Raw genomic sequence first — 24,688 nt, forward strand, 5'->3', positions numbered from 1 at the left:
CAATGCTTTGTCAGCATTATAGACTTGTCTAGCTTCAGATTTTCACCTGCCACAGCTTTGGCAAACTGGTTAATGGATTCCCCCCATGTCACGAGCAGCAGACTCATCACCACAAACCATGAGAAGTGAAACATCGTTGCTTCTTGTGACACAGGGTGTCCCAGGCTGGCCTCAAATGTCTCTTCTGTGAGGCATCCTGGGCAGCTGGGGACACCGGTGCAACAGCCACCAAGCCTAGCTTTGCCAGTCTTTTCGATTTCTGTCTTCAGTCTGAATATTCTCGGCTTCCTTCCATTTTCCGTTTATTGTGAAAGATCCTTGCTTCTTTTGAGATCAGCATGGCATTGAGAAGCATGTCTACACCACGAGGCTGACAGGCCTACTTTCGCTTCATTATTAAGACCTTCATTTTCTGCACCGTTTTCTACTTTTAATTAACTATCACTTTCGGCATAAAGCTCCAACAGCTTCTTCAGCTCATACATGGTGACCACTACAACCCCCTCTCCCTAAGGCCTCTTGCACTTCCAACAGTGTACTCTGCCAGGGCTATACATAAACATACAGGTCCTTTCTTTCCTTATTATTACCTATAAGAACAACTGTGGACTTTTTTTTTTTTTTTTTTAAGCTATACTTTCTACACCATCTTTTCACCATAGCAGAGATAAGCAAAAACACACAGGGCACGATGGATGTAGGGCTTGGCCTCTTGTGGGGAACCTGCCATTCTCAGGCCTGGCCTGCACCCGTGCCATTTGTGAGCGTGCTTGGGTGGTGGGACCCAGGTGTACACAGAAGAGAGACACAGAAGCTCAAAGAGGCTGGGTCTCCTTTCCCTTGGATGCTGAGTAAGCCGCATGTATGAGCCAGTGTTTTGACCATCACCTGCCACCGGAGATCAGATGTGGAATTTTCCACCTGCACCATATCAGTGTTCAAACATTTTCAAGTTCCACAGCATCTTGAATTTCATGTTTTTGGACTAGGGATGCTCAACTTGTGTAAGAACATTGCCCCCAAGTTGCCATAATATACTTAAACTCACCAAGTCAAATAAGGATGTAATAACCTTAGCTTAGCATTAAAATTGGTCTCTTCTGTATATTTTTCAAGGCCCTTCCTTATGTGAGTTAAATCAGAAGGAACACACTATCACTGTTTCTCCAGTGTGTCCATGACACACACAGGGCCAAGCTAGTGGGTGTGGACACAGAAGCCTATGATCATGAGCTATGTGAGAAGAGGATACAGCAGTCTCCACAGCAAACGGTTCAAGCAATGTTATGCCACACTGCAGTGATGTGTTCTAGACTGTGTGAACACCTGTCACTTTCCTTTTGATGTGCAAGACTATGAAGAGCCATGAAGGTGGAATACTGAGGAGAAAAAATATAGCAGAGTATGCATTTGATTAAAAAAAGGTTCAGCTCAATCACTGAACACATCAAAGCTTGAAAACCAGAGTAGATAACAAGGATGACAGGACAGGTCTGGAAAAAAATTCATGTTACTGCCTTACCTTTTTAAGTTGTAGATAGATTTGATACCTTTATTTTTTGGTGCTCAGGATCAGACCCAGTGCCTCACACATACCAGGCAAGCTCTGGACCACAGAGCCCCAGCGCCTCACTTTTTGATTGTGAGTTTCATCCTTCACTGAAGGAGTTACCTACCGTCAAAACCTTTTCCCTACCAATCCATGGGTTAAGAGGAAAGAAGCACGCTCTTCCCAGCTCACCCAGGACGTGAAGGGCACTAGATGAGGCCTGTTGGGGTCAGACAGCTTTCCTTAGTGCTCCAGCAGGAGCTGCTACTTGGGACTCTGCCCCAGCTTCTCAATTGGGCCGCTGGAGGCAATCTGCAGAAAAAAGTGGCTGTGTTCCTAGGAAACCTCTCAAAAACAGGTACAGGCAGTTTGTCAATCTGACTTAAGGAAGCACACTCTCCCCTCCTATCCAGTGAAGTCCACAGGGCAGGTTCTACTGCTATCTAGAATGATCTTTTCATTCACCTGGTGGATTGCCGAGGTGGCCGTCCCTCCGGGGTCTCACACAAGCTTCCTGGCTTTCTTGTTCCATCTCCCCTGCCTGGCAGATAACTGAATGTTTCTGGGAAGGTCTGTTTAAAAAACAACAAAAAATCCAAACCCTAGCAGAGCCAGAAAGCAGAGGACAGCTGAGAGGAGCAGGGCCCGGGGCCCACTGAGGACAGAGACGGCCTGCTGTGCTGAGCAGCGCCGATTGGGCCTGGAAAGAGGTGGTCCTCCCTGGAAAGAAAAGGCTCTTGATACCCCATGGGTTCTCACTTTAGGATTCCTTAACCCTGAAATAGGACAAACTTCCTTCTTTATTAAACACCACTGAAAACAGGATTTGCCTAAGAAAATGTGCCCTCTTGTTGCTCTGTGTTGTGGATGGTTATGGAAAGACTGCAGGGGGCACAGGGTGGGGGCACAGGGGTGGGGGCTCGGGGCAGCATCCCAGTCACCTGTCAGATTCCCAGACCTTCCAGGAAAACAGAGGGACATTGATCAGATGTCCTCCAGGGAAAGGCTCTAGGACTAGGGTGGCCCTGCCCAGGGATGTGATCCTTGAAAGTAGTAAAAGGGGCCAAGACCAGGACAGACAGGCAGCACAGAACATCTGCTTAGGGGGAGACCTTGGCCATGAGACAGAGGCAGGGAGAGGGGGAGGTGCGAGAAGTCCCCATGGAGAACACAGGAGTATCCTCCATGAGAGGCCATTTCTCTATTCCCACTCTACTGTAGTCACTGGATGAAGTGCCATTTCTCTGAGAAAAATGTAAGGCAAAATCCTTTATAAAGATTTTCTCACTTGGATTTTCAATGGAGGAGACCGAGTTCCGGCATATAGGCCGAGATTGATTTTTCAAAAACATTCATCAGTTGGGACAGATATATGTTCTAAAACAGTTGGCCCGTTATTCCATAATCACTTCACATTGACTGAACACAAGGATTCTATCTGCTCTTCTATTTCCAGAGATGATGGGGTGACGTGCCTGTGGGAGCAGATGATCAATCACCTGTTTCCTGGCAGGAAGACAACTGCTGTAGCATCCACTCTTGGTCTTATATTTCTGTATCACTTTCACATTATTTTCTCTTTTCCATGGGTATAGAGAGTCTACAGAAATGATAACAACTGTTTCCTGTAGCTCCCTGTGGTGATGGGCACCAAGCACCCAGGAAGCACCAGCTGGCACCAGACATCTGCAGCCCGGCATGTCGAGAAGACCAGCAGTAACCACAGCTATGAGTATAAGCGACAGCCCAGGAGGAGACCCAGCTCTTGGAGCTGTCCAACATAGCAAGGGCAGAAGGCTTGTTCAGAACCAGCAGAGGAAAAAAACACAAGTTGTGAAGCTTATGAAAGGTTTGTGCTAAAACCAGCTCAAGATGAAAAACTGATAGTTTGATTCTCCTAGTCACAAGCTTTTTCTGTTTTAATCCATTATCTTTGGAGGCAGTTGAACTTCAGAAAAAAAAAAGGTGAATTTGTAGAAAGTAGGTGAGCATTTTGCCAACAAGGTAACCAGGCAAAAACTCAACCAAGGTGATATCATCATATATTTCATTTTCTTCCTGGTTGGCATTACTTAAAACACAAGATCTAAATTAGAGCAAATTCTATTTCATGTTTCTGTGATTATATGAAAATGCATCCTAATGTTATATATAACTAGAAAGAGAAGCTTGCAGATGCACATAATAGATTGGTAATTACCAGAGACTAGGGTGGGAGGACTCAGCAGATGTTGGTCAATGTATATTAAATTTTTTTTAAAATTTTTTTTTTAAAGAAAGAGTGAGAGAGAGTGAGAAAGAGGGAGAGAGAGAGAGAATTTTAATATTTATTTTTTAGTATTTGGCAGACACAACATCTTTGTCTGTATGTGGTGCTGAGGATCGAACCCGGGCCGCACGCATGCCAGGCGAGCGCGCTACCGCTTGAGCCACATCCCCAGCCCAATGTATATTAAATTTGAGTTAAGCAGGAAGAAAATGTTCAGGAGATCCACTGAACAACACTGACTATGTTTACTAGAGATGAGTTTTATACTCAAAATTGGCTAAGAGAATAGATTGTAAATGTTCTAATAGGGAAAAAAAAAGGTATGTCACGTAGCGTATATATATATTCATTAGCTGAATTTACTGGTTCCACAATGTATTAAACATGTTTTACACCTTAAATATATATAATTTTTATTGATATTTAAAATATAAAAATATTTTCCAAGCATTTTAAATTATATTTAAAGGAAGAATAACTAGATTGAAATGAGTTTCAATTGGTAATATTTGAAATTCAAGGTATTTGATTGTATATAAGTTTTCTTTGGAAAGTTTGATGATTTCTGCAGTTTTGTGATTTTTTAATTAAATATTTTTAGCTGTAGATGAACACAATATATTTTTATGTGGTGCCAAGAATCGAACCCAGTGCCTCACACATGCTAAGCAAGTGCTCTACTACTAAACCACAACCCCAGCCCCAATTTTGTGAGTTTTTGACATCTAACAGTTCACTTCTCATAGATCACAATTCACCCAGCTTATGATGGAAGCGTATAATTGAATGTTCTTTGGAAGAATCTCACCAAGGAGGTTGACAGCAGTTTAAGACACAACAAATACCACACATCAAAAAATAAATAAAACACATGGTAGTGAAAACAAATGGTGTTCTTTAGAGACTGATGAACTGAACGTTTTGGTGACTGTCAGGAGCTACTCTTGATGCAGATGCCTTTAAGTCCTGATGCACGGGATTCTGAACAATTACTGTGCCCCACAATAACTTGGGCTTTAACTCCTCTCTGATAATGAGGCATGACTCCAGGAGTAGGCATCACCCAGTGGGCTTGAGTTATGGCACCTGTTCCTTTGTAATCCCACCCCTTTGCCCTTTTGGGGTTTGAGTGTTCCATAGAACCTCCCCTTGTGTTTCCCCTATATAAGAATTCCAGTGGTGCTTTCTCTTTCCACGGACCCTTAAGGTTGGAGAGCCATCACAGATTTTTAAAGGTACTTCTGTGTTTGCGTGCTTTCTTAAGTTATTGGAATAGTCATATTTTGTGAACCCAGCACTAGGTCGCCAGCTAGCATAGATGGTGATAGGTGACGATCTTTTATAACATCCAGCACCCATGATAAGAGCTCACTTCCCTGAACCACTGCTAACGAAGGGAACTCTACCACTGCCAGCTGCGAATGGAGGCCACAGGGCTTAGTTGTGTCTGTCCAACCTGCTCTGCTTCTGGGCTTTTTTACCAGTCATGTGGGAACAACTGGCAAGAGCTCTGGGACACAAGAGCGAGCGCCAGACAGTGGTCAGTGTGCAGGAAGCCAGAGGATGAGCAGATGCACGCCTGGGGTCTGCCAACAGAAGTCATGCTTTTCAAAAGCACTGGCTGAAGGACCATCCGTGAAGGTCACCTGATCACACTCCCGTTGCTCATAGATACAGCTAGTCACCACACTTAGAGCAGGTTCAACTCTGTAACAAACGGTCTGGAAGTTGTTCAATCCACACTGCTTATTCCTGAAGGAGCCTCACGCTTTACGAAATCATAGAACTATAATTCCCAGCCCACTTATGGTTTTATGGACCCAAATTACACAAGCAGATTCTTTTTGATACTCATCATTTTGTCCATTGGCTTTATGCTCAAGTACCACTAACTGTAGGGAAAAGCCTCTCAGGCTACACAAGCTACACTAAGTAAACGCCTGCGGCTTAACTTGTATACTATTGGTCCTAAATTTCTAATCTCGTTCAAGAAATACTTTGAGACTTTTAAGGACAAGATTAAAAATTCTTTGCTCATCCCTTTTTCCTCTGCCAAGCAACTCTTACCAGCACTGAGAGTACATTTTTAGGAAAAGCAAATCATTTGATCATAACTATGTGTTGTTGCCATTTAGCAGAACTGGGGGATCTTAAAACACTTAGATATGGAGAAAATTTAGGGATTAACAAATTCAATTCACTCATTTTCTGGTAGAAGAAACTGAGGCCTTGGAGCCAGGGCTTCCTCTGGGGTCGTGTGGCCAACCACCAGCCAGACTGGGTTCAAATTCTGAGCCTCGGCCTCCCTCAAATGTGTTGAAGCTTCTTCTTTATCTATGCTTAAGTGCCCAAATTAGTCACATTTTAAAAAGGATCTTGGAAGAACATAATCATGATGGTAAATCTGCTTCACTGTATAACCCTAAGCATGTTTTATACTCAAAGGTCAAATACAAGCTGCAGAAAGTAATTCTCTGAGTACCTACAGTATGATCCTCCTAAAAAGTGAAGATTGGATTCTGGCTGATGGTACTGTGTTGCATCACGTACTTAAATGACGTGAAAGATTGAATTTCTGATTCAACCAAAAGTAAAATCAGTTTTCAAATTTTCAGTGACAAAATCTAGTTAATATTTCACTAACATCCAAAGCATTAGAAGTTTTCTTATTTAAGGACACGCTTCCTGTGAATACTGTTGGAAAGTCCAATCTTTCAGTCACACAGAACTCACATATTTTATGTGAATTTTTTTTTGATCATCCAGTCATAATAGAGCACATTTGTGCTACATGACATAGAACCTAACTGGAGATGAAACTCAAACACTGAAAACTCATGTTACAATTTTCAAATATCTATGAGATGCAGGCCTTTCTTACATTGGTGTTGATAACTGAGTGCTGAAGGGATGATTGACAGCCAACTCCAGTTAATGAGAATGATAAAATAGCCTGACCAATAACCATTTTTGAGACTATTTACTGTGTTGAACACTTCTCACCTCATTCTGAAAGAATACATTTTATATCCCCGTTAACCACTTCCCTCCCAAGCGCTATGGTTCTGAAGCAGCTCAGTGACTCATGACCAAGGACACTGTGAAGAACATGAACTGGGAAAGTACCCCAGGAAGTTGGATGCCCAAGCTGTGGTGTGTTTGTTCATCATAGACCCAGGAGCTCTTGGATGTGCCACCACCACACTGCTCCAAAGCTTGGCCGACCAGTGTTCTTTGAAGTGCAGCATCCCAGAGGGCAGAAAGGGAAGACTAGAAAATGGCAGGCGAAGGCCTATATGTGGCCGCAACCATCTCACTTCAGCCCACGCACATGCCATCCCATCTCCAAATTAAGCCCAAGACTCTCACATGCCAACAAAAACAAGTGTGACCTGCAAGGACAAGATAGTACTGCTCTACATACTCAAAGAGCTCTACTTACTCAGGAATTACAATGAAACTGGAGAGAGTGAGAAATGTTTTTCTAAGTCGAGAATCTAGAGGACTCACAAGAATCCATGCCAGCATGAGAGAGAGATGAACCCATCCTGAAGAAGGTAGGTCTAGTTTTTATTCTCACACTGAGCACTGACTCATGATTCCCAGGTCTCTATGGGCTGCTTAATTAGGACGGCTCTCTACACTGCCCATGGTAACCGAGGTGACCCAGTACCTCCGGATGGCCACGGTGAGGGCCTCTGGTGAGCTGGCACACGGACAGATGACCTCCTGACGAAGGCCTTTACTCTGGAAGACATTGAGAAACGCATCACAAGAAGAAATAGACCCTGGAGGGGGGGAAAAGGGACAAGGGTCAGACAGCTGTAGCACTGGGGCCAAATTTAAAATATTCTAGAATATAAAACAGTTTTGAAGTGATTTTGGTACACATGGATTTGGATCATGGAGAAACAGTTCAAGTTATTCTTTATGTTTCAAGGAAAATATTCTCAAAATCTGAAATTCAGATTTTTTAAAAAAGCAACTTCTACGCTTAAGATATTTTTGCTTATTTTAGCAACTTTTCTGAAACTGGTTCCTCCATGGTCAGTACATAAGTTTTGAAAAATGCATGAATCTAAAGTAAATGAAGCGAACTCTCCTCTATATTAACTTGGATAAGACTCAAGTATAATTAATATAAACTGAACTATTCTCAAATTCAGAATTGCTTTGCTTTATAAAAGATGTATTGTTCTGAGCATTATAGATTAAAATAAATTACTTATTCAATAAGCTCATGTTTACTGAATTATTTCATAAATGAAAGGCTCAAGTGCAAAACTAAGTTGCCCATTTATAAGCCCACACGGGTACATCAGGCTTTAAGAAAGCATAGTAGGCTGCTACTATAACTTACAAATACTTAAAGGTGCACAACTCAATTCACCTCCATTCATTCAATTGGCTGCTGGCTTTAGGTACTGTTCTCACAAAAGAAGCTACCTAGGTTTTAGTTCCTTAAGTAAAATATTTCTCTAAGTATATTAGTATTATTCTATGACAGTGCTAATTTACTTCATCTGGGAATTTGTTATAGGATTTGATAATGAAGTTTCATTAAAAATGACAAACTTACCGATCAATGTAACTACTCTAAACCATAAAATAAGCAGTATTTCTTGAGCCCTTATGACATGCCAAGGGACTATACTTAGGTATTACTTCATTTAATTCTCATGAAACTTTATGATTTAGGTAAAATTTTATAGCTGAATTAAAAAAAGGAAGTTTTGCTTATGAAAGCAGGATGTGCCATGAACCTCAGGACTGTGCTCCTGCAAACACCTTGCCCTTGGCCCATTTACTGGACCGCCCTTAACAGCATGGAGTAACACTGGCTGGTTGTTTTAAGACAATTTCTTAGACACGCTAAAGATTAGAAAAGAAATCAATGAGCCAAGGAGGACACCTGAGAAAAAGGATCCTGACCACGTGCCCATCTTTCAAGTCACAATGGACTCTTCACTTACAGGGATTTGCTCCGTCGGCCACTATGAGCATGCGGAGAGAAGAGAGGTTGACATCTCTTTGATCTCTGTGGGCCACCAGTGCCCAGTGCATGTCCCTCGACTTCACACATGCCACTTTTGCTACAAAGAAAGGCAGAGGTTATGGCGTGTCACTATCAGGCCATTTGATATTCAAAAAGAGGTAATGGAGAGATATGGGGATGGTGAATCGTCTCAGTCACCAAGACCCCCACGAGGCGCAGGGGAGACCAACCTTTGTACTGGCAGACCTTCTGGATCCAGGAGAGGGGGTTTACCTTCATCAGCGAGTATGGGATGCTGATCACATGCATCATGTTCATGACGCTCTGAAATCAAGGACAGACACATGTGAGGGGTCAGTGAGGAGGGGTTACCAGAGGCAAAGGCTGCTTCTCTGCAGCAGGTAGCACCTCTACTAAACCAAGGCAGCAGCCAAAGGGACAGACTCAGGAGCTTCACCGAGGCACTTGAGGTGACAAACACAAGAGAGCTTTGGTTGGGCATGGTGGGAGCCAGCTGAAGCAAGGCTCAACACCACTGGGCATGTGCCCTTAGGTGACTTCCCAAAGGTTAGCTCAGTCTCCCTGCTACTGCTCTTTCTAAACTACTCCCGATAGTCAAAGAATTTAAGGGCAAACCCTTAAGAAAATATTTTGCTTAAAATAACACAAAAACACATTTCTCCAAAGATGGTACATCAATGGCTGATAAGTTACACATATTCTGGCACTATTGGTGGCAATGTATGTTGTCAGGGCCACTGTGGAAAATGGTATGGAAATTTCTCCAAGAGGTAAAGACAGAACTAGCACGTTGCATGGCACACACCACGACTGGGTACACGTCCAAAGGAAATGAAGTTGGCGCGTTGCCAAGATGCCTGCCCTTATGTGTGCACAAGCGCTACTTGTAATAGCCAGGATATAGAGCTGACCTAGGTGCCCATCAACTGATGAACATATGAAGAAAATGGAGTATATGTTTGCAAGGGAAAATTATTCATCTCTAAGAATGAAATCCTGTCATTTGATGGCAACATGGATGGTATTATGTTAAGTGAAATAAGTTAGGCACAAGGAATTCTGCATGTTCTCAATCACGTGTGGAAGCCAATATCCTATCTCAAAGCAGAGACCAGAATAGCAGTTTTCAGAGGCTGGGAAAGATATATGGGAAGGAGGGGGATAGAGGTGATTACTAGATACAGGATGCAGCTGGCTGGGAGGAGTAACTTCTCACATTCTATAGCCCAGTAGGATAACCAGGCAACAACCAAATACTTGAAAATGACATGCAGAGAATTTTAATGTTGCCCATAGAAAGAAATGATATACGTCTGAGTGACGGATATGCCAATTACCCTGAGATGACCTTTACACATGAAATTACATGTACTGAAGGGCCACATACTGCATCAAGTGTGCCATGTGTCAATTAGAAATACATGCACTAAAACCCCATTTCATTGAATAATCATTCATACCGAACTTTATTCTTTCTAGGGTATTACAGTTTTTTATTTCACAAAATTTATTTTGTGAATTAAATATTACACTGAAACCTTGGCATGGAGGGAAGCTGTCTCAATCACACTCAGTCCTCCTTCCTGCCTTGCTAATGTAGATCAAGACTATCCAGGAGCCATTTCTTCAAAACAGACAGCCAAGAGCAGCTTTAAAACAAGTGGCCAGTGCCTCCACGCTGCAGTCAGCATGGCTCGCCTCTCGGGCACCCGTGGCACCTGCTGCCAACTCACAGGGACTGCACACACAAGGCCAGTCCTTTCTGGCTGCCTGTTGTGTTGGGGTAAGAGGAGCTGCTTCAATGGTGAGACCTCTGAATGAAGATCCAACATACACCCTTCCCTGTGCTGCTGACCAGCCCACACTGAGGTCACCGACTATCCAGGCTGCTGTAGAGCAGGCACTGCTACCTGGTCAGAAAACTGCCTGGCTGTGGATGCACTGGCTGCCAACAACAGCAGCAGGAAGCTGGGATGGCAATAGCAAGCAGGGAGACACGATCAACCAGGGAGCCACTTCAGCAGAGGAGGTGATTACAGAGAGATGGAAAGCAAGACCATCCAGGGTAACCATAACCAGAAACGTGGTGCATCCAGCGACAGGGGTGACCCATTGCCACAACAGCATCCTCTTAGCGTCACCCACATCCACGGGCTGTCGTTCTGACTCCCTCAGCAAACTTTTGTTGCCCAGAGGCACATGACACTTGCCCAAGTCACAGCTTCAGAAGGGAGGGCTTTGCCCCGAGCCAGGTTCTGATGCCGAAGTCCATGCTCTTCCCCTCTATACCAACCGCACTCAGTGTGGCAGCATTCGCAACTGTGTTTCTGCATCTCAGCATTTAAGGATATGCAGACGCTAGAAATGAACTGTTCTACAGCAGAGGCCAGGGGGCTGGCCTGGAGTTGCAAACAGTTGGCCTATGAGATACCTACATGTTCTTTATATCAATTCCGGCTTATAAAGAAATAAAACTTTTTCTGTACTCAAATGTCCATTGCTCATGCAAAAATGACTAGATTTTCTACTTTAGGAAAGATGGAACCTTTCACAAGAAAAACAAGTGAAAGTTACCATAGAGGAAACAGACATGGAGAGATTCTAAGCAGGGACACACCACATATTTTAAGTGCCAAGAACACTTTAAATTTTTTTTTTTTTAAGAGAGAGAGAGTTTTTTTTAATATTTATTTTTTAGTTTTCAGTGGACACAACATCTTTTGTTCGTATGTGGTGCTGAGGATCGAACCCAGGCCGCACGCATGCCAGGCGAGCATGCTACTGCTTAAGCCACATCCCCAGCCCCAAGAACACTTTAAATAAAGCTACTTCTCTTATCAGAGGTGCCCTCACTAGTGCTGCCATCAGTCACCAAGTGGCACTAACAATGAAACAAACATCCTTGCAACTTGTGCTGGGTTTTCCTCTTCAAGGGGAGATTGTGAAAGCTGTCCCCCCATAGAAAGTGGATCAGCAGATCCCTAAACATCCATAAACACCAACTAGAGAAAGAACACACACAGAACATGCTGGGTGGATAAAGTGCGTGGAAAAGTCATCTAAACATGAATAGGACATTGATAACATTACTGTGGAACCTCAAAAGCCCCAAGCAAGGGAAGAGAGATGGTGAACTCCAGATGGGCCCTCAAAGGCTGCCCTGGAATGGTAACCTCATGGTGGGTCCAGGACTCAAGCATGTAGCTGCCGAGCCTGGCTGGATTTCTAGTGCTGATGTGAGCAACCTCAGGGGAGGAAAAAAAGACTCCCAATGATGATAATTTTTTTCTTCATAGTGGAGAAAGAAAGGACCCTGCAAACTCTGCCCATACACAAACCAGCTTGAGCTCTGACATGGGGTACACTGACAGGACAGGCAGCGAGGGTTGGGGGGTTTCCACTTACTGTCAGGATGCCATGCCAGAGCCCCACGTCCTTCTTGAAATCTAGCACGTTCACGATGGTTTCAGCTGCACACAAAAAAAAGAAGTTACAAGGGTTACGACCAAGCTACACCGTCAGAGATGCTAAGAAAACCCAATATCGACTCAGGGGGAAATAAAGGATCTTACAAGACTATCAATTTAATACAGTTCTGAAGAAATTCTGCAGCTCTCATCCAGACCACAGCAAGCGCTGGCTGGGCCTGAAGCGTTTCCAGGGCAATATTCTGACACACAAGTGAGCAGCATTAGCAACCCACACCGTCACTGGACAACTCTCCACCTGTGCATTTCTGCCCTCCCTGTTTTCTTTTTGAAAGATTTCTTCCCCCTTCCCTCAAGTGTGCCTCTCCAGGAAGACAAGCATGCCCCATGGTCACGTGCTCTGCTTTGGGAAGAGGGAGTTTTGGGCAATGGACAGGCCTACTCTGCTCTACCAGAGTCTTCCTGGGTCAGGGTGGGATGGGAAAGGAGGCGAGATCAGCACAGAAAGGGATGGAGGAGGATTCAAGGATTATTGGTGGGGGTGCTAAAAAAAAAAAAAAAAAAAAAAAAAGGAAAAACAGTGCTAAGAACACACGGGAGAGAACAGTTACCACCATGGAATCCAGCTGCAAAGCTACAGCCAGCCATGCACGACTTGGGGCTTTTTTGGTTTTTTTTCCCTTTCCTCCTCCAAATCACACTCATCAACCCAAGTGAACAAGAGCTGCCTGTACATGGCCTGGGCCACCTCTCACTGCCCTGGGTGTTCAACAACGCCTCTATACTCCTCCTTGTACGCTCACCAAGTGTGCAGGGTCACCTCTCCCGCTTCCCTTTCAGAGGCTGAAATAAGGAGGAGACCAGGCAGAGGGGCTTCCAAAATAAACATGCTCAAAGGGACATCCTAGATTCCTTTTCATAAGAAAACTTCTGTAGAGAAATGTATACATATTATGATATTATACATAAATACTCCATATTTATTATACACTATGGAAATATTACATATATCCCTGGCTCCCCAACTCCCCAAGGGTGAAGCCCTGAACCTTGAAGACATCAGGCCCAGGGTACAGCTCATGAGGTGGTGAGCTGGGCAGTGGCAACCAGTACCCAGGCCAAAAGGGCTGCAGATCAAACAAGCAGGACCTCCCCGTGAGACAAATGAGTCGTTTTAAAAAGAGTAATTATCAGAAGGAAGTGGAGACAAAGCCAACAGTAGAAAAAAGAGAAGCATTTTAGTCTAAAGAAAGGTTCCACCAAGGGCATCTTCAGTGTCAGTGTGTGGACATCTGTGGAAGCCACACCCTCTATGGGAACCCAGGCGGTAAGCCAAATGGCTTGAGGGACCCACTTGAACACTTTCTTCTGCGTCCCACCTGGAGCTGTTACCAAGGTTGCTCCTACTCACTGCGGCTCTTGGCCTCCCATGATGAAGCCATTCAGAGCAAGGAAAATACACTACAGACCAACCACTCCCACTGCTGAAGTCCACACCCGAAGAGCTCAAAAACCACCCTCAGAGGTGCTTGTGCCAAAACACGGGAACTTAAAACAAAATACACCCCACTTGTAAGAACACACGAGCAGCCAGAGATGGAATCCATGGTGTTAACTGTTATGGGCTGGAGCAGGTCCCCCCAAATCCACAGGGGAAAGCCCACCCATGTGACTATGTTTGGAGCTAAAGTCTATAATCAATGCTAAGTGAGGTCACAGGGTGGGCTCCGATTGACAGTCTGGAAAAGCGTGAGAAACCCTCTTCAGAGACGCACACAGAGAAAAGGCCATGTGGAGACACGTGGAGAGGGTGTCAGGCACAAACCCAGGAGATGCCCCTCTAGGAATCAACCCTGCCAGCACTGACCTTGGACTTTCAGCCTCAGAACCACTCTTTCTACTGTGTAAGCTAGACATGTGCAGCCCTCTGTTATGGCAGTGAAGCCGGGCACAAGCAACGCCACTCTCTCAGTAGTAGGAGCAACATGGGCTGGCTCCTCTCAGGCATCCCTGGTCAACAGACATCCCACAAAAGATCCAAGGTCCCGGAGCCTCATCCACACCTTCTGTGTAGCCGCATGCCTGTGTGAGCGCCTGGCAGTGTGTCAGCAGCGCGATCCTCGTCACCGTCACGCCCAGCACACTTCCATCCTTACACGTCTTGTACTAAAATGAGACAGAAAATGCATAGACACTAGGTGCCAAGAGGCAAAGTCCTGATCCACATGCATCAGCTTCCCCAGGTGTCAGAGGTGTGGGGTGTCTGGCTGTTGGCGCTGGAAGTGCACATCTGTTCCCAAAGCACACACCCAGGCCCGCCAGGGGACAGTGTTCCACTTACCTCAATGTAAGCGGTGTCGTTATTTGCGTCTTTAATGTGTGGGAACCAATCTCGAGGAGGTTTAGAGAGGTGTTTTGACTCTGTGACAAACCACAGCAGCTTTGGCCAACCTTGCAAATAAATGACAAATTCCTTTTAAGTAAGAAGTACCCACGAAATAGGTCTGGAGACTCTCTCCCCACTCGTGCGGCATACTTTCAAACACCACTCCAGGCTAGACGGAATCTGACAATTCGATACGTCATCAAATCTCAGACATCAACAAAAGAGAACCCAGGCCACCGCCAGTCAGATGGTATCACCCATGGGCCGATGAGCTGCTTGTGTTATCAGACTTTAAGATGAGCAAATGGAGGTGCCTGGATCCTGTGGGGCTTTTTTCCTCAAGTGAAAGAGCCCATCGCAACATGAAGGACTCGGGAAGGAGGACTCTTAAAGCCTCCTCAGCGTACCTTTAAACTGTGGGATCTCTCCCGTCGGGCTTTTTGGCAGTCCTTTGTGACAGGCATCGCTCGTCAAGGCTACAGTAACTCCACAGCTTCCAAGCAAGAAGCCTATCTGCTGGCTGCCTGCATCCTGAGAGGGTGACAGAGAGAGAAGAGATAATCTAAAACATGGCTCTAGTCCCAGTAAAAGCACAGCCTGACCCTACATTTAGGGGAAGGTGAACTGACTTCCCCAAGTTGCTTCTTCCTTCCTGAACAATTAGCTAGTAATTCAGATGGGCTTGGGAGTTCAGAGAACTGGATCCAATCCCAGCCCCGACACTTGCAAAGCAAATTAGCTTGGTTGGACTGTTTTCTCTACTGTAAAATGGGGATAAACAAGCAAACTCATATAGGTTTGCCTCTGGGGATAAATGAGAGGAAATGTACAGTGCTCAGCACATGGGTGGCCCCTGGTGGGTCTCTTTGAGAGACTGTCATGATTGGCCCCTCTAATTTCTAAGACTGATTGCAACACTTGATCATTATGGAAGAGAGAAAGGGCCAAGAGAACCTTGTTTATTACACTAATGCCAAGTACCTAATTTTTAAATCCTCAAAAACAGGAGATGCAGATGATACATCTGGTGTGGGTACACTTGTCAGAGTCACCTTCAGTGGAGGAATGAAGAGTTTTTGGGTCACCTTTCCCACCCTGAGAAGTAACCAACAAACTAAAATGGCACAGTGCCAGGCCTTCAACTCTGCAGACAGGAAGGCCCAGGAAGCCGCCGCGTTGCCAGTACTGACTCTGGAACATCACATCTGAGCACACACTGCAGATGAGGCCCTCCCCAGCTCCAGCCGCCAAAGGAACCACCACCCTGTGTGAGTTTTATTGCCCATTACTTCCAGCTGCCCCACAGAAAGATAAATGTGCAGCAGAGTCACTTCAATTCAATTTTCTTACTCCCACCAGTCACACTGGCTATTGCTTTGCAATTGTTTGATTCAGAAAATAAAACCCAAGCTCCAAAGTAACCAGCATTTCCCAGCAATAAAAATGTCCTAATGCAGTGAATGAGTCATGGCTGCATCACCCAGATGGCTCTGTGTGGGCCCCCAGCAGGAGCCCAAGCACAGCCTGCTGGCCATGGGTGCAGCAGAGGGCCTGGCTCCAACTACACCCATGCCCGCCCCACCAACAGGAAACCAGGGGACAAAGCCCAGTGTTTTCACCTGGGTAAATAAAGCAGCATCACAATTTCAAAGCTGTAGTTTGTCAGAAGTTTAATCAATACTATTTTTAATTTTTTTTTTCTTTAGATGTAGATGGACATAATATCTTTATTTTTATTTGGTGCTAAGAATTGAACCCAGTGCCTCACGCATGCGAGGCAAGCGCTCTACCACTGAGCCACAACCCCATCCCTGATCAATACTATTCTTATTGTCGATTTAAATCTGCAGTGAGCACACGTCTCTTCAGAGTATCTTCAAGGAGCAAAGACCAACAAACACGATGTGTGCACTCTAAACCCTGAAAGGAGAGGGAGTTCTGGGTCTCAGTAGAGGGGAACAGTCCCCATCTTGGGGACATTCCCAGAGCACTCTTCCCTTTGGCAATGCTTTTTCAAGGGGACTCATAATCGGGCATGGCAATGTGAAGGGGAGTGGCTCGGTCAGTCATCCACAGCAGCATGCAGTGACCAATTAGACACTGGCAGGCGGCCGTAACACTCAGGCCTCCTGGCCAAGAGTCCTGCCTCCCTGGCACTCTGTCCTCCTAATATCCACACATGATTTAATCCCATAAGTGATAAAGCCATGTACAAAAAGAGACCTAAGACTAAGCGAGGGAGCCCAGGCGGGACGGGAGGCTGCTGCAGTCAGTGTGGAGTACAAACCTCACACCTGCTCCTCTTCAACTCCTTCCAGAAAGCCCTCTCTGGGCCCAGCAGACAGGCCTTCAGAAGACCTCTGCACCCAGCTCCCCTCTCAGGCAGCACCTACCAGGCCTGTCCCCACCCCATACAGACACCTGGAGCCAGCCCCTCAACACACATCACAGCATGTGCCAGGGGACCCTGAGCACACTGGCATCAGGAAAAGAACCTGGCAGTCTCAGCACAGACCCTGAGGACAAGCCACTCAGCTGCCCTCCAGCCAGCAGCTACATCCAGAATACATCAGGTCCCCCTGCTGTCTCTGGAAGGGTGCTACCTGCCCTCCTGACAGATCCAAGGCTACCCAGGGAAACAGCGAGACATCCTAGGAATGATGTAAATGAAACGAATCCCCCTAGGGATGCGCACCAGGGCTCCGAAATCACTATGTCGCTTCCCACATACTTCTCCCCAGCACACCCGTCTTCCACAGGCAGTTTCTTTCTGGGATACAGGCTGATGCACTGCCACACTCAGAGGGGAGTAGGGTGGGCACTGGTGCTATCACTATCTCCCTAATGTTGCCAGCAGAGGCAGGTGATCAGCCTCTACCACAAAATCTCCTTGATGACTTGTTTTCTCTGCTGAAGAAAAGCTATAAACCCGAGTTCACAATTCTCGTTTTCAGTGCTTTGCCAAAATATAAAGGGTTGACTGATGCTACTTTCTAAAAAGTTCTTCCTTGTACATGATTGGCCTGGCAATGATTCCTCAAGCAATCACTTCGGCTGGTTTGGATATGTCACTGGATCCCACCCAAGCCTCATTCAGAAAGCACCAATCACCCACCAAAGGGTTCTCTGACCAACATAGGTAACACAAGATCATGAAGTCACCCCACATGAACTCATTTTGGATGTGTAGCACTCAAACTGGTAGTGTTCGTCCAGTCTCCTCCTTTGCCTACTCAAATTGCCAACTTCACAGTTTGTCAGCTCTTAGGAGACGGCATAAGATAACGGTAAGATCAATGGAGAAATGAACCTTAAACGATTTTACAGGGTCAACACAAAACACTAAAATTTATGATTATGGTAATGTAACCAAGTGGAGTAAATAAACTGGTGAGAGAAGTTTTCCTTACAATACTATGATACACTCATCAATTAATTTTTTTGAGGGAGATGCTGGGGGTTGAACCCAGGGTCGCTTTACCACCGAGATATATCCTGGACTTTTTCGAGACAGGGTCTTGCCAAGTTGCCTAGGCTGGCCTTGAGCTTGCAATCCCAGTTCAGCCTCCTGAGACACTGGGATCATGGGTGCCACCTCACTTGGTGATTAATGTATTTTGGCCACACATTTAAAACTGCACTTATGATGGAAATTTAGAACAGACAAAATTCCATGTGCTCAGCATCAACAGTTACCAAAGTTTGGCTAATCTGACTTCACCAATTATCCCCAGTAAACACACACGCACCCCTACACATATGCTTGCACAAATCTCCACACACACAAGTAGACACGTGCAGATGAGTACACCCATCCATTTACATTTGCACCCACATCTGTGCCTACACAAATGAGCACACATGCACACACACACACAGGCCCAACTATATACTTGCTCGCTCACATGAACATCCATACGATACCCTAGGAGTATGTGAACATAAACCTCACATGCCAGCAGTCCTGCTCACCACACTTAGCTGGGGAGGGGGTGTCTCCCTGGAGCTGCCCTCCCCACCCAGAGGAGGCCTTTACCCCATCCTCACAGCTTCTCAGCCCCAGTCCCTTGTCCCCAACTTGTGGTCCCCAATATCCTAGAGCTCTCTATGCGTTTCCTCTATCAAAATGCCATCTTGACCGCTCATAGGAAGTTGTCAACACACACAAAACGTGGCCTCCTGTTAGTGGTTCTACTTTGACATGACGTTTAGAAACTTTAATCACCGCAAGTGATTAGCAATGTGCAGGAGCACAGGGAGCGACACCTGCAGGTGCTGGAAAGACACCCTCTGCAGACAGAACAGCTCAGTAGGAGTGACCAACTCCCTGTGGCTGGTCAGGTCCTGGCACTGGCCCAGAAGACCTTTCATGTCCTGTTGTCCTTAGTATGTACACAGTTCAGCCCCTCTACCTATGTGTTCTGGTCCTAAGATCAAGGCCACAAAGTGGGGCCTGTCACTCTGCATCCCAGAAAATGAGTGAGCTACAGGACAGGTGGTACTTCCCTGGCTTCCCATCCAGTGAGAGATCCCAGCCCCAGGTGTACCTCTATCCCCACTGCCCTCTGACCACAGAGTGCCTTCTGAGATGTCCCATGGCCCCAGGCCAATCCCACCCCATGCACAGTAAGACCAGTGACCTCTCCTTGGGTGCACAGGGCTGTCCCAGGTAAGGGAACTGGCAGGTCTCCCTGTGACAGAAGAAAGCCCTCCCCTTCTCTTGCTTATTGCTGCTCCATAGTCACACACCTGCACATCAGTACCCCCTTAGAAAGGTTGTCTGCATTTCTACCAAACTGGACTCAAAAGTTACTTTGCATTTCCTAGTATTTTTAAAATGTGCTACAGGAAAAAGTTCATGGCCCAAATGGCTGCCCCCTGGGATTCTGTGCACCACTGCTGCAGAGGCCTTTCAAATTCTGCCCTGTTTCCAGATCACAGTGCGACACCCCTGCCTATCGAGGGGCAGTACACATACTCCTCAGGAAGTCGTCTACCCCCTGTCCTCAGGTTAGGCCCCTGAGAACCTACCCTGTTTAGAAAACACCAGGCTATACATTTAAAAAGACAAATCTAATGACAGTGGTTAACTGTTGGGCATCTAGTTACTGAGCCTCAGACCCAGTCCCCACATTAGCCCAGGAGTTCCTCCACATTATACTTTGCTATTGCTTAGAAACACAAAGAATTTTGAGCACTAACCCTGCACAGGCTCCTTGACTTCCAGAGAGCTTCTTCCCACTAGAATACACACCAACTGAATGGCAGCATCTTGGATTCCAGGATTAGGGTAGTGGTGGGGCTGCAAGAGCCACTAGGAGCCCATGGTCATCCCACTCAAATCCCCAATTCTCACTCTTCTGCTCACAGGCTGTGAACATCCTCAGACTGGGAAGATGAGTGTCTAGTGCACATCTGGGGTCCCAGTGTAAATCATGTAGGGACAAGGCTCTCCCTAAGGTGGCAACGGCATCCTCAACACCCTTGCTGGAGGGGGCACTGAAGTCGGGGTTGTGGGTCCCTCCCCTGCAGCCCTGCCTCACAATGCCACATGCTTAGTGAACTCTTTAGCCTTTTAATAGGAAATTAAAATGGCAACCTCCCTGTCCGTTTTCATGAGGAGCCCCACGCTCTCCCCCTTCCCATCCAAGGAGCAGAGTGTAAAACACGACCACAGAACCTGCACAGGCCCTGGAGAGTTACCCATGTGTTCGAAGAACAGCAGAATGTTTTCTTATATCCTGAGTCAATAAAATTCAATGTCAGAGGAGTCACAAAGACAGGCAGGTGTTTCTTTGGAAACAGCCTGGGTTACAAGCAAGTGCTCTGCCTTTGGGATCTGAAAGGGTCAGCCCAGTTTGTTCATTACAGACGTGTAAATGAAGCCTAAGTAACTCAGGGCAGCCTCCATAAATACGTCCTCCCTCTACTCCTCTTGAAGTTGCTACAGCCCTGCTCTGCTGAACACCACCACCACACAACCCTATAGACTGAGAGACCAAGATTGGCCAGTAGTATACGAATAGTAGTTCACACTGGACAAAACGCTGAACATACCAAATAAGCTTATTTAATTATAGAATTAATTATAGAACAAGATCTTATAAATCACAGGTAAACCTGAGGCTTGATCATGTCAAGAAGTCTAAACAAAACTCTCTGCCATCCACAACAAAACAGAATTAAGAAGCTATAATTTACCTGGCTCCCTGGTGCACAGGACACCTAGCCGGCTGTCAAGTGCGCATGATACTGAGAAATGGCACTCTATGGACTGACATTCCTCAGCTCAGCTGAGCGCTCTGGGAAGCAGCATGCCCTGGCAGCTGAGTGGTGGGAGAGCATAACTGTTCCCTTTCAGAGAACTGATGAAGACCTGTTCAGAGCCTCAGGAAACAGTGAGAACATGTCAGCGCATCTTAATCCACACCCAGTGGAGATGCAAGGCCATCTTAGAAACTGTGGCCTACATGTTCTCATCCAACAGAACACTCGACTGCAACAGAGCCTGTCATTTCCCGGAGCTCACTGTGATCAATGAGTTCCTTACCTTTCTCGTGAGTGGCACTTCGATGGGCACAGGAACAACTTCTGCCAATAGGCAGCCATAGAAGGCCACCATGAATGCAGCTGGGTCATTGTTGGGGAACACCAGTGCCACCTGTGGGGATAGGCCAAGAAGGAATTGCAACATTAACAGAGTCTCTTGCTTTCTAAGACACCACAGGATTTACCACGCCCAGGAGCAGGATTTAAGTCCTAAATAAGGTCGTCTGCTGGAATAAAAACTAAGTGCTATACATAAAGAAGCATGTTAGTGAAGCCACGTAACATGTTAAATACCTGTTTAAGTGAAGGACAAGCATCAGCAACGGTCATCTATAATATAACCACCAGGATATAGCTATGTCTTTTTGCCTGTTTTCTATATCCACATAATTTTTCACACAGAAGGAACGACACTGTAACACAAAATTTTACTATTTCCACTGAGCTTTTAAAGTAGTTCCTTGAATTTTGATGCAACCCTCCCTATTATAACTCAATGGTTACATTACTTTTTAGTAAGCTGCTGAACAGATACTCTGGGATCCAAGCCCAGAGAAGACTCAATTCAGATCCCATATCGGTTCAGCTCAGGAACCTCATGTATAATTTTGGCCCAGGTCTTAGTTCTTACCTGAAAAATGAGAATTACAGAAAATGTATCCTCATGTCATAGTAAAGGTCAAATGAGCAAAAACTACCTGGAGAGTTTACTGTGATGCCTGGCATACCTTGTGCACGCTAATGTCCCTTATCTTTTTTTTTTTTTTTTTTTTAATCAGTGTTTCAATATGTTCCCTAAAATTTGAATGAATAGACAGTAGTAACTTTTTTTTCTTCCATTTTTACTGATGCATTATACTTGTACATACTGATGGGATTTCTTGTTACATATTCATACATGCACACAATAAAACAATAGAATGTGTCCAGTATCACTCCCCAGCATGTCTTCACTCACCCCCTACAACCCACCCCTCGGTCCTTTTCCTCTACTGATCAACCTTTGATGGATCCTGATACAATAAGTTATACTCTACATATACATAATATGCTAAAACACATTCTACTGTCCTGTGTATCTAAAAAAGGGAGAAAAAAATAAATGCAGAGGATGTGGAGAAAAAGGAACATTTTTTCTTGGTAGGACTAATAAATTAGTACAACCACTGTGGAAATCAGTGTGGAGGCTCCTCAAGACCAGGCATGGAACCACCACATGACCCAGGTATCCCACTGCTTGGTATTTACCCTGAAGAAATAAACTCCCTCACTATGGTGATATATGCATACCTCTGTTTTTAGTAACACAATTCACAACAATGAAACCAGTAGGGGTCCATCAATGAATGAATAGAAAAAATGTGGTGTATATAGATACACAATGGAATTTTATTCAGCCATGAAAAATGAAATATGGAATTTATAGTAAAATGGATGGAAGCAGAGACCATCCTTAAGCAAGATAAGTCAACCACAGAGGTTAAGGATCCTATGCATTCTCTGGTTTGCAGAAGCTAGAGAGGAAAAAGGGTAGTTAATACTTTTATATTTGATGCAAAGACTTATTTTTATTGATTTAGACATTTAATGCTTTGCTCAAACTTTTCCTTTATATGATTGTCTATTATTCAATAATTATTTCCTCCAATTTTGACAACTCTTAGGTTAACCTAGACTTCATTTTAGTAGAGCATTCTGAAAGATGCGTCCATAGGTATTATTGTGATAGTGAAAGAGCATAGAATGTACTAAAATTCACTAGTCAATAACACGGGACCACCACTGCATAAGCAGACTGCCACGGATCCACGCTGTTACCTGGCACATGCCTTATTTACAGTTCAGCTAATTCAATGTAAGCCCCAACTTGCTCTCTTGTTAATCCAATAATATATCTTAAGTATTCCTTCCTATTCTCAGATTTTAGAAAATTTCCAATCTATGGTAGGTTTTTAAACAGTCCTATTTCCAAACCCACTAGATTCTGAAATACTCTGCTTCTATTTAAACGTGAATGCTTCCCACCTTTTGCTGTAGCATTAGCATTACTTTTCCTTATGGACAGTCAAGTTGGGCACATATGTTAACATAAGCACATATGTTAACATAATCCCATGGTTGGATATACATGCATCGGTTTTGCAATATCTCATTCTGAAATTCCGAAGTTCTCCTTAAAGCACCTTATTAATTTTAGTATGAACAGTTAGACATGACATGCTAATTTGTCTCAATATCTAAGGAAGCAGGATAGCATAAAGGGACTGTGATGGCAGATGAGAAGGGAGCAGGCTGGGCCTTTAAGGTGGACACACTAGCAAGCTGGCAATACAGAATCGTTGGTACTAGCAGAAGTTTAGGATTACATGATGAATCCATATGGCCTTCTTATGGTTTAGTAAAGTCAGCTAGATAAGAAAGTCAGAAAAGGAATGGAAGAATTTATTTGTATGTTTCGCACATGAAGCACAAGCAACAATTTTTATAACCAGCGTGAGGTTGCATTAGCCACAAGGGCTCTCCTTCATTTGATGAGTTGAGTGTTGACAGCGTGTTTTCCAAATCATAGTCCAACAAGGAAGCAATGTGCAATCGGAAGTCTGCAAGATTTCCAGGTCGCTGCTGCTGCACAACTTGTTCCCATGAAGCAGACCTAACGGCTTGAGGAAGCCGACCACGCCATGGCACAGCCTGGCCTGGCAAGTTCCACCCAGGACAGCCCATTTACAAAGGACTAGTTAAATACAGGCTGGTTATTCTTCCCAGAATATCAACTCTTCTTCCCAGAATATCACCTCTGAAGGTGAAAGTCTTCAAGGGCAGATGAGGGGGAAAAAAAAAAAACCACAAAGGTAAGCAACATTCCCAGAGCCGGAGTGTGGATCACTCCTTTCCAAGGAGAACTCCAGGACTGGCTCCAGTCCCAGTCATCAGCGCACGGGCTCAGATAAGACCCACTGCATCCAGGATTTCAACTGGCCACTGGGTCACTGCTGAAGTTCATGCTGATAGTGCTGCACTGCAGAATTTTGCAGAACTGTACTCAAATGTGATGAAAGGTTGTAAAGCAAATAAAAGTAAAATATAAAGTTGTACATTATTGCATGGTCTCAAAGAAACTGAGTAAGAAAGATCAAATACCTGAAAAGGCTATTTTTTTAAAAAAGCAATTTGTCTTGAGGAGTAGCAGCTTCATGTGCGCAGACAAACAAATTCTTCCATTCCTTTTCTGACTTTCTCATCTAGCCGACTTTTCAGAATGAGATATTGCAAAACTGATGTATGTTGAAAAGTTTCCATTAAGTTTTCCTTTAGTACATCAATCACAAGTCAAGTTGTACTGGTAACTCCATAGCCATCCCAGTGTAAGACTGCATAAGTAGATGCATAATTTTAATCAACAGCTCACTTTGTTAATTCTTGGTACATTCCTCTGATGTGTGCCTACAGGCAATCATCCATGGGGTACATCCATCAGGAACCAAGAGCT

The 24,688-nt window shown here is 44.9% G+C and overlaps 1 protein-coding gene across 4 annotated transcripts in view; it reads right to left on the reverse strand.

Annotated features, from left to right (window-relative positions):
• Dip2c (disco interacting protein 2 homolog C) overlaps positions 1 to 24,688 on the reverse strand; it is a 375,630-nt gene that overhangs the window by 92,776 nt on the left and 258,166 nt on the right. For all 4 annotated transcript variants that reach the window (XM_076872837.1, XM_076872836.1, XM_076872835.1 and 1 more), the window contains 8 exons: positions 21,200 to 21,310; positions 15,057 to 15,180; positions 14,605 to 14,714; positions 14,327 to 14,429; positions 12,241 to 12,305; positions 9,045 to 9,138; positions 8,792 to 8,911; positions 7,492 to 7,606 (listed from right to left, as the gene is read on the reverse strand). In XM_076872837.1, coding sequence (XP_076728952.1) covers positions 7,492 to 7,606; positions 8,792 to 8,911; positions 9,045 to 9,138; positions 12,241 to 12,305; positions 14,327 to 14,429; positions 14,605 to 14,714; positions 15,057 to 15,180; positions 21,200 to 21,310 — 842 coding nt within the window. The remainder of the gene's footprint in view (positions 1 to 7,491; positions 7,607 to 8,791; positions 8,912 to 9,044; positions 9,139 to 12,240; positions 12,306 to 14,326; positions 14,430 to 14,604; positions 14,715 to 15,056; positions 15,181 to 21,199; positions 21,311 to 24,688) is intronic.

The sequence above is a fragment of the Callospermophilus lateralis genome, chromosome 13, assembly GCF_048772815.1.
Source record: "Callospermophilus lateralis isolate mCalLat2 chromosome 13, mCalLat2.hap1, whole genome shotgun sequence".
In the NCBI taxonomy this organism is placed as follows: Eukaryota; Metazoa; Chordata; class Mammalia; order Rodentia; family Sciuridae; genus Callospermophilus; species Callospermophilus lateralis.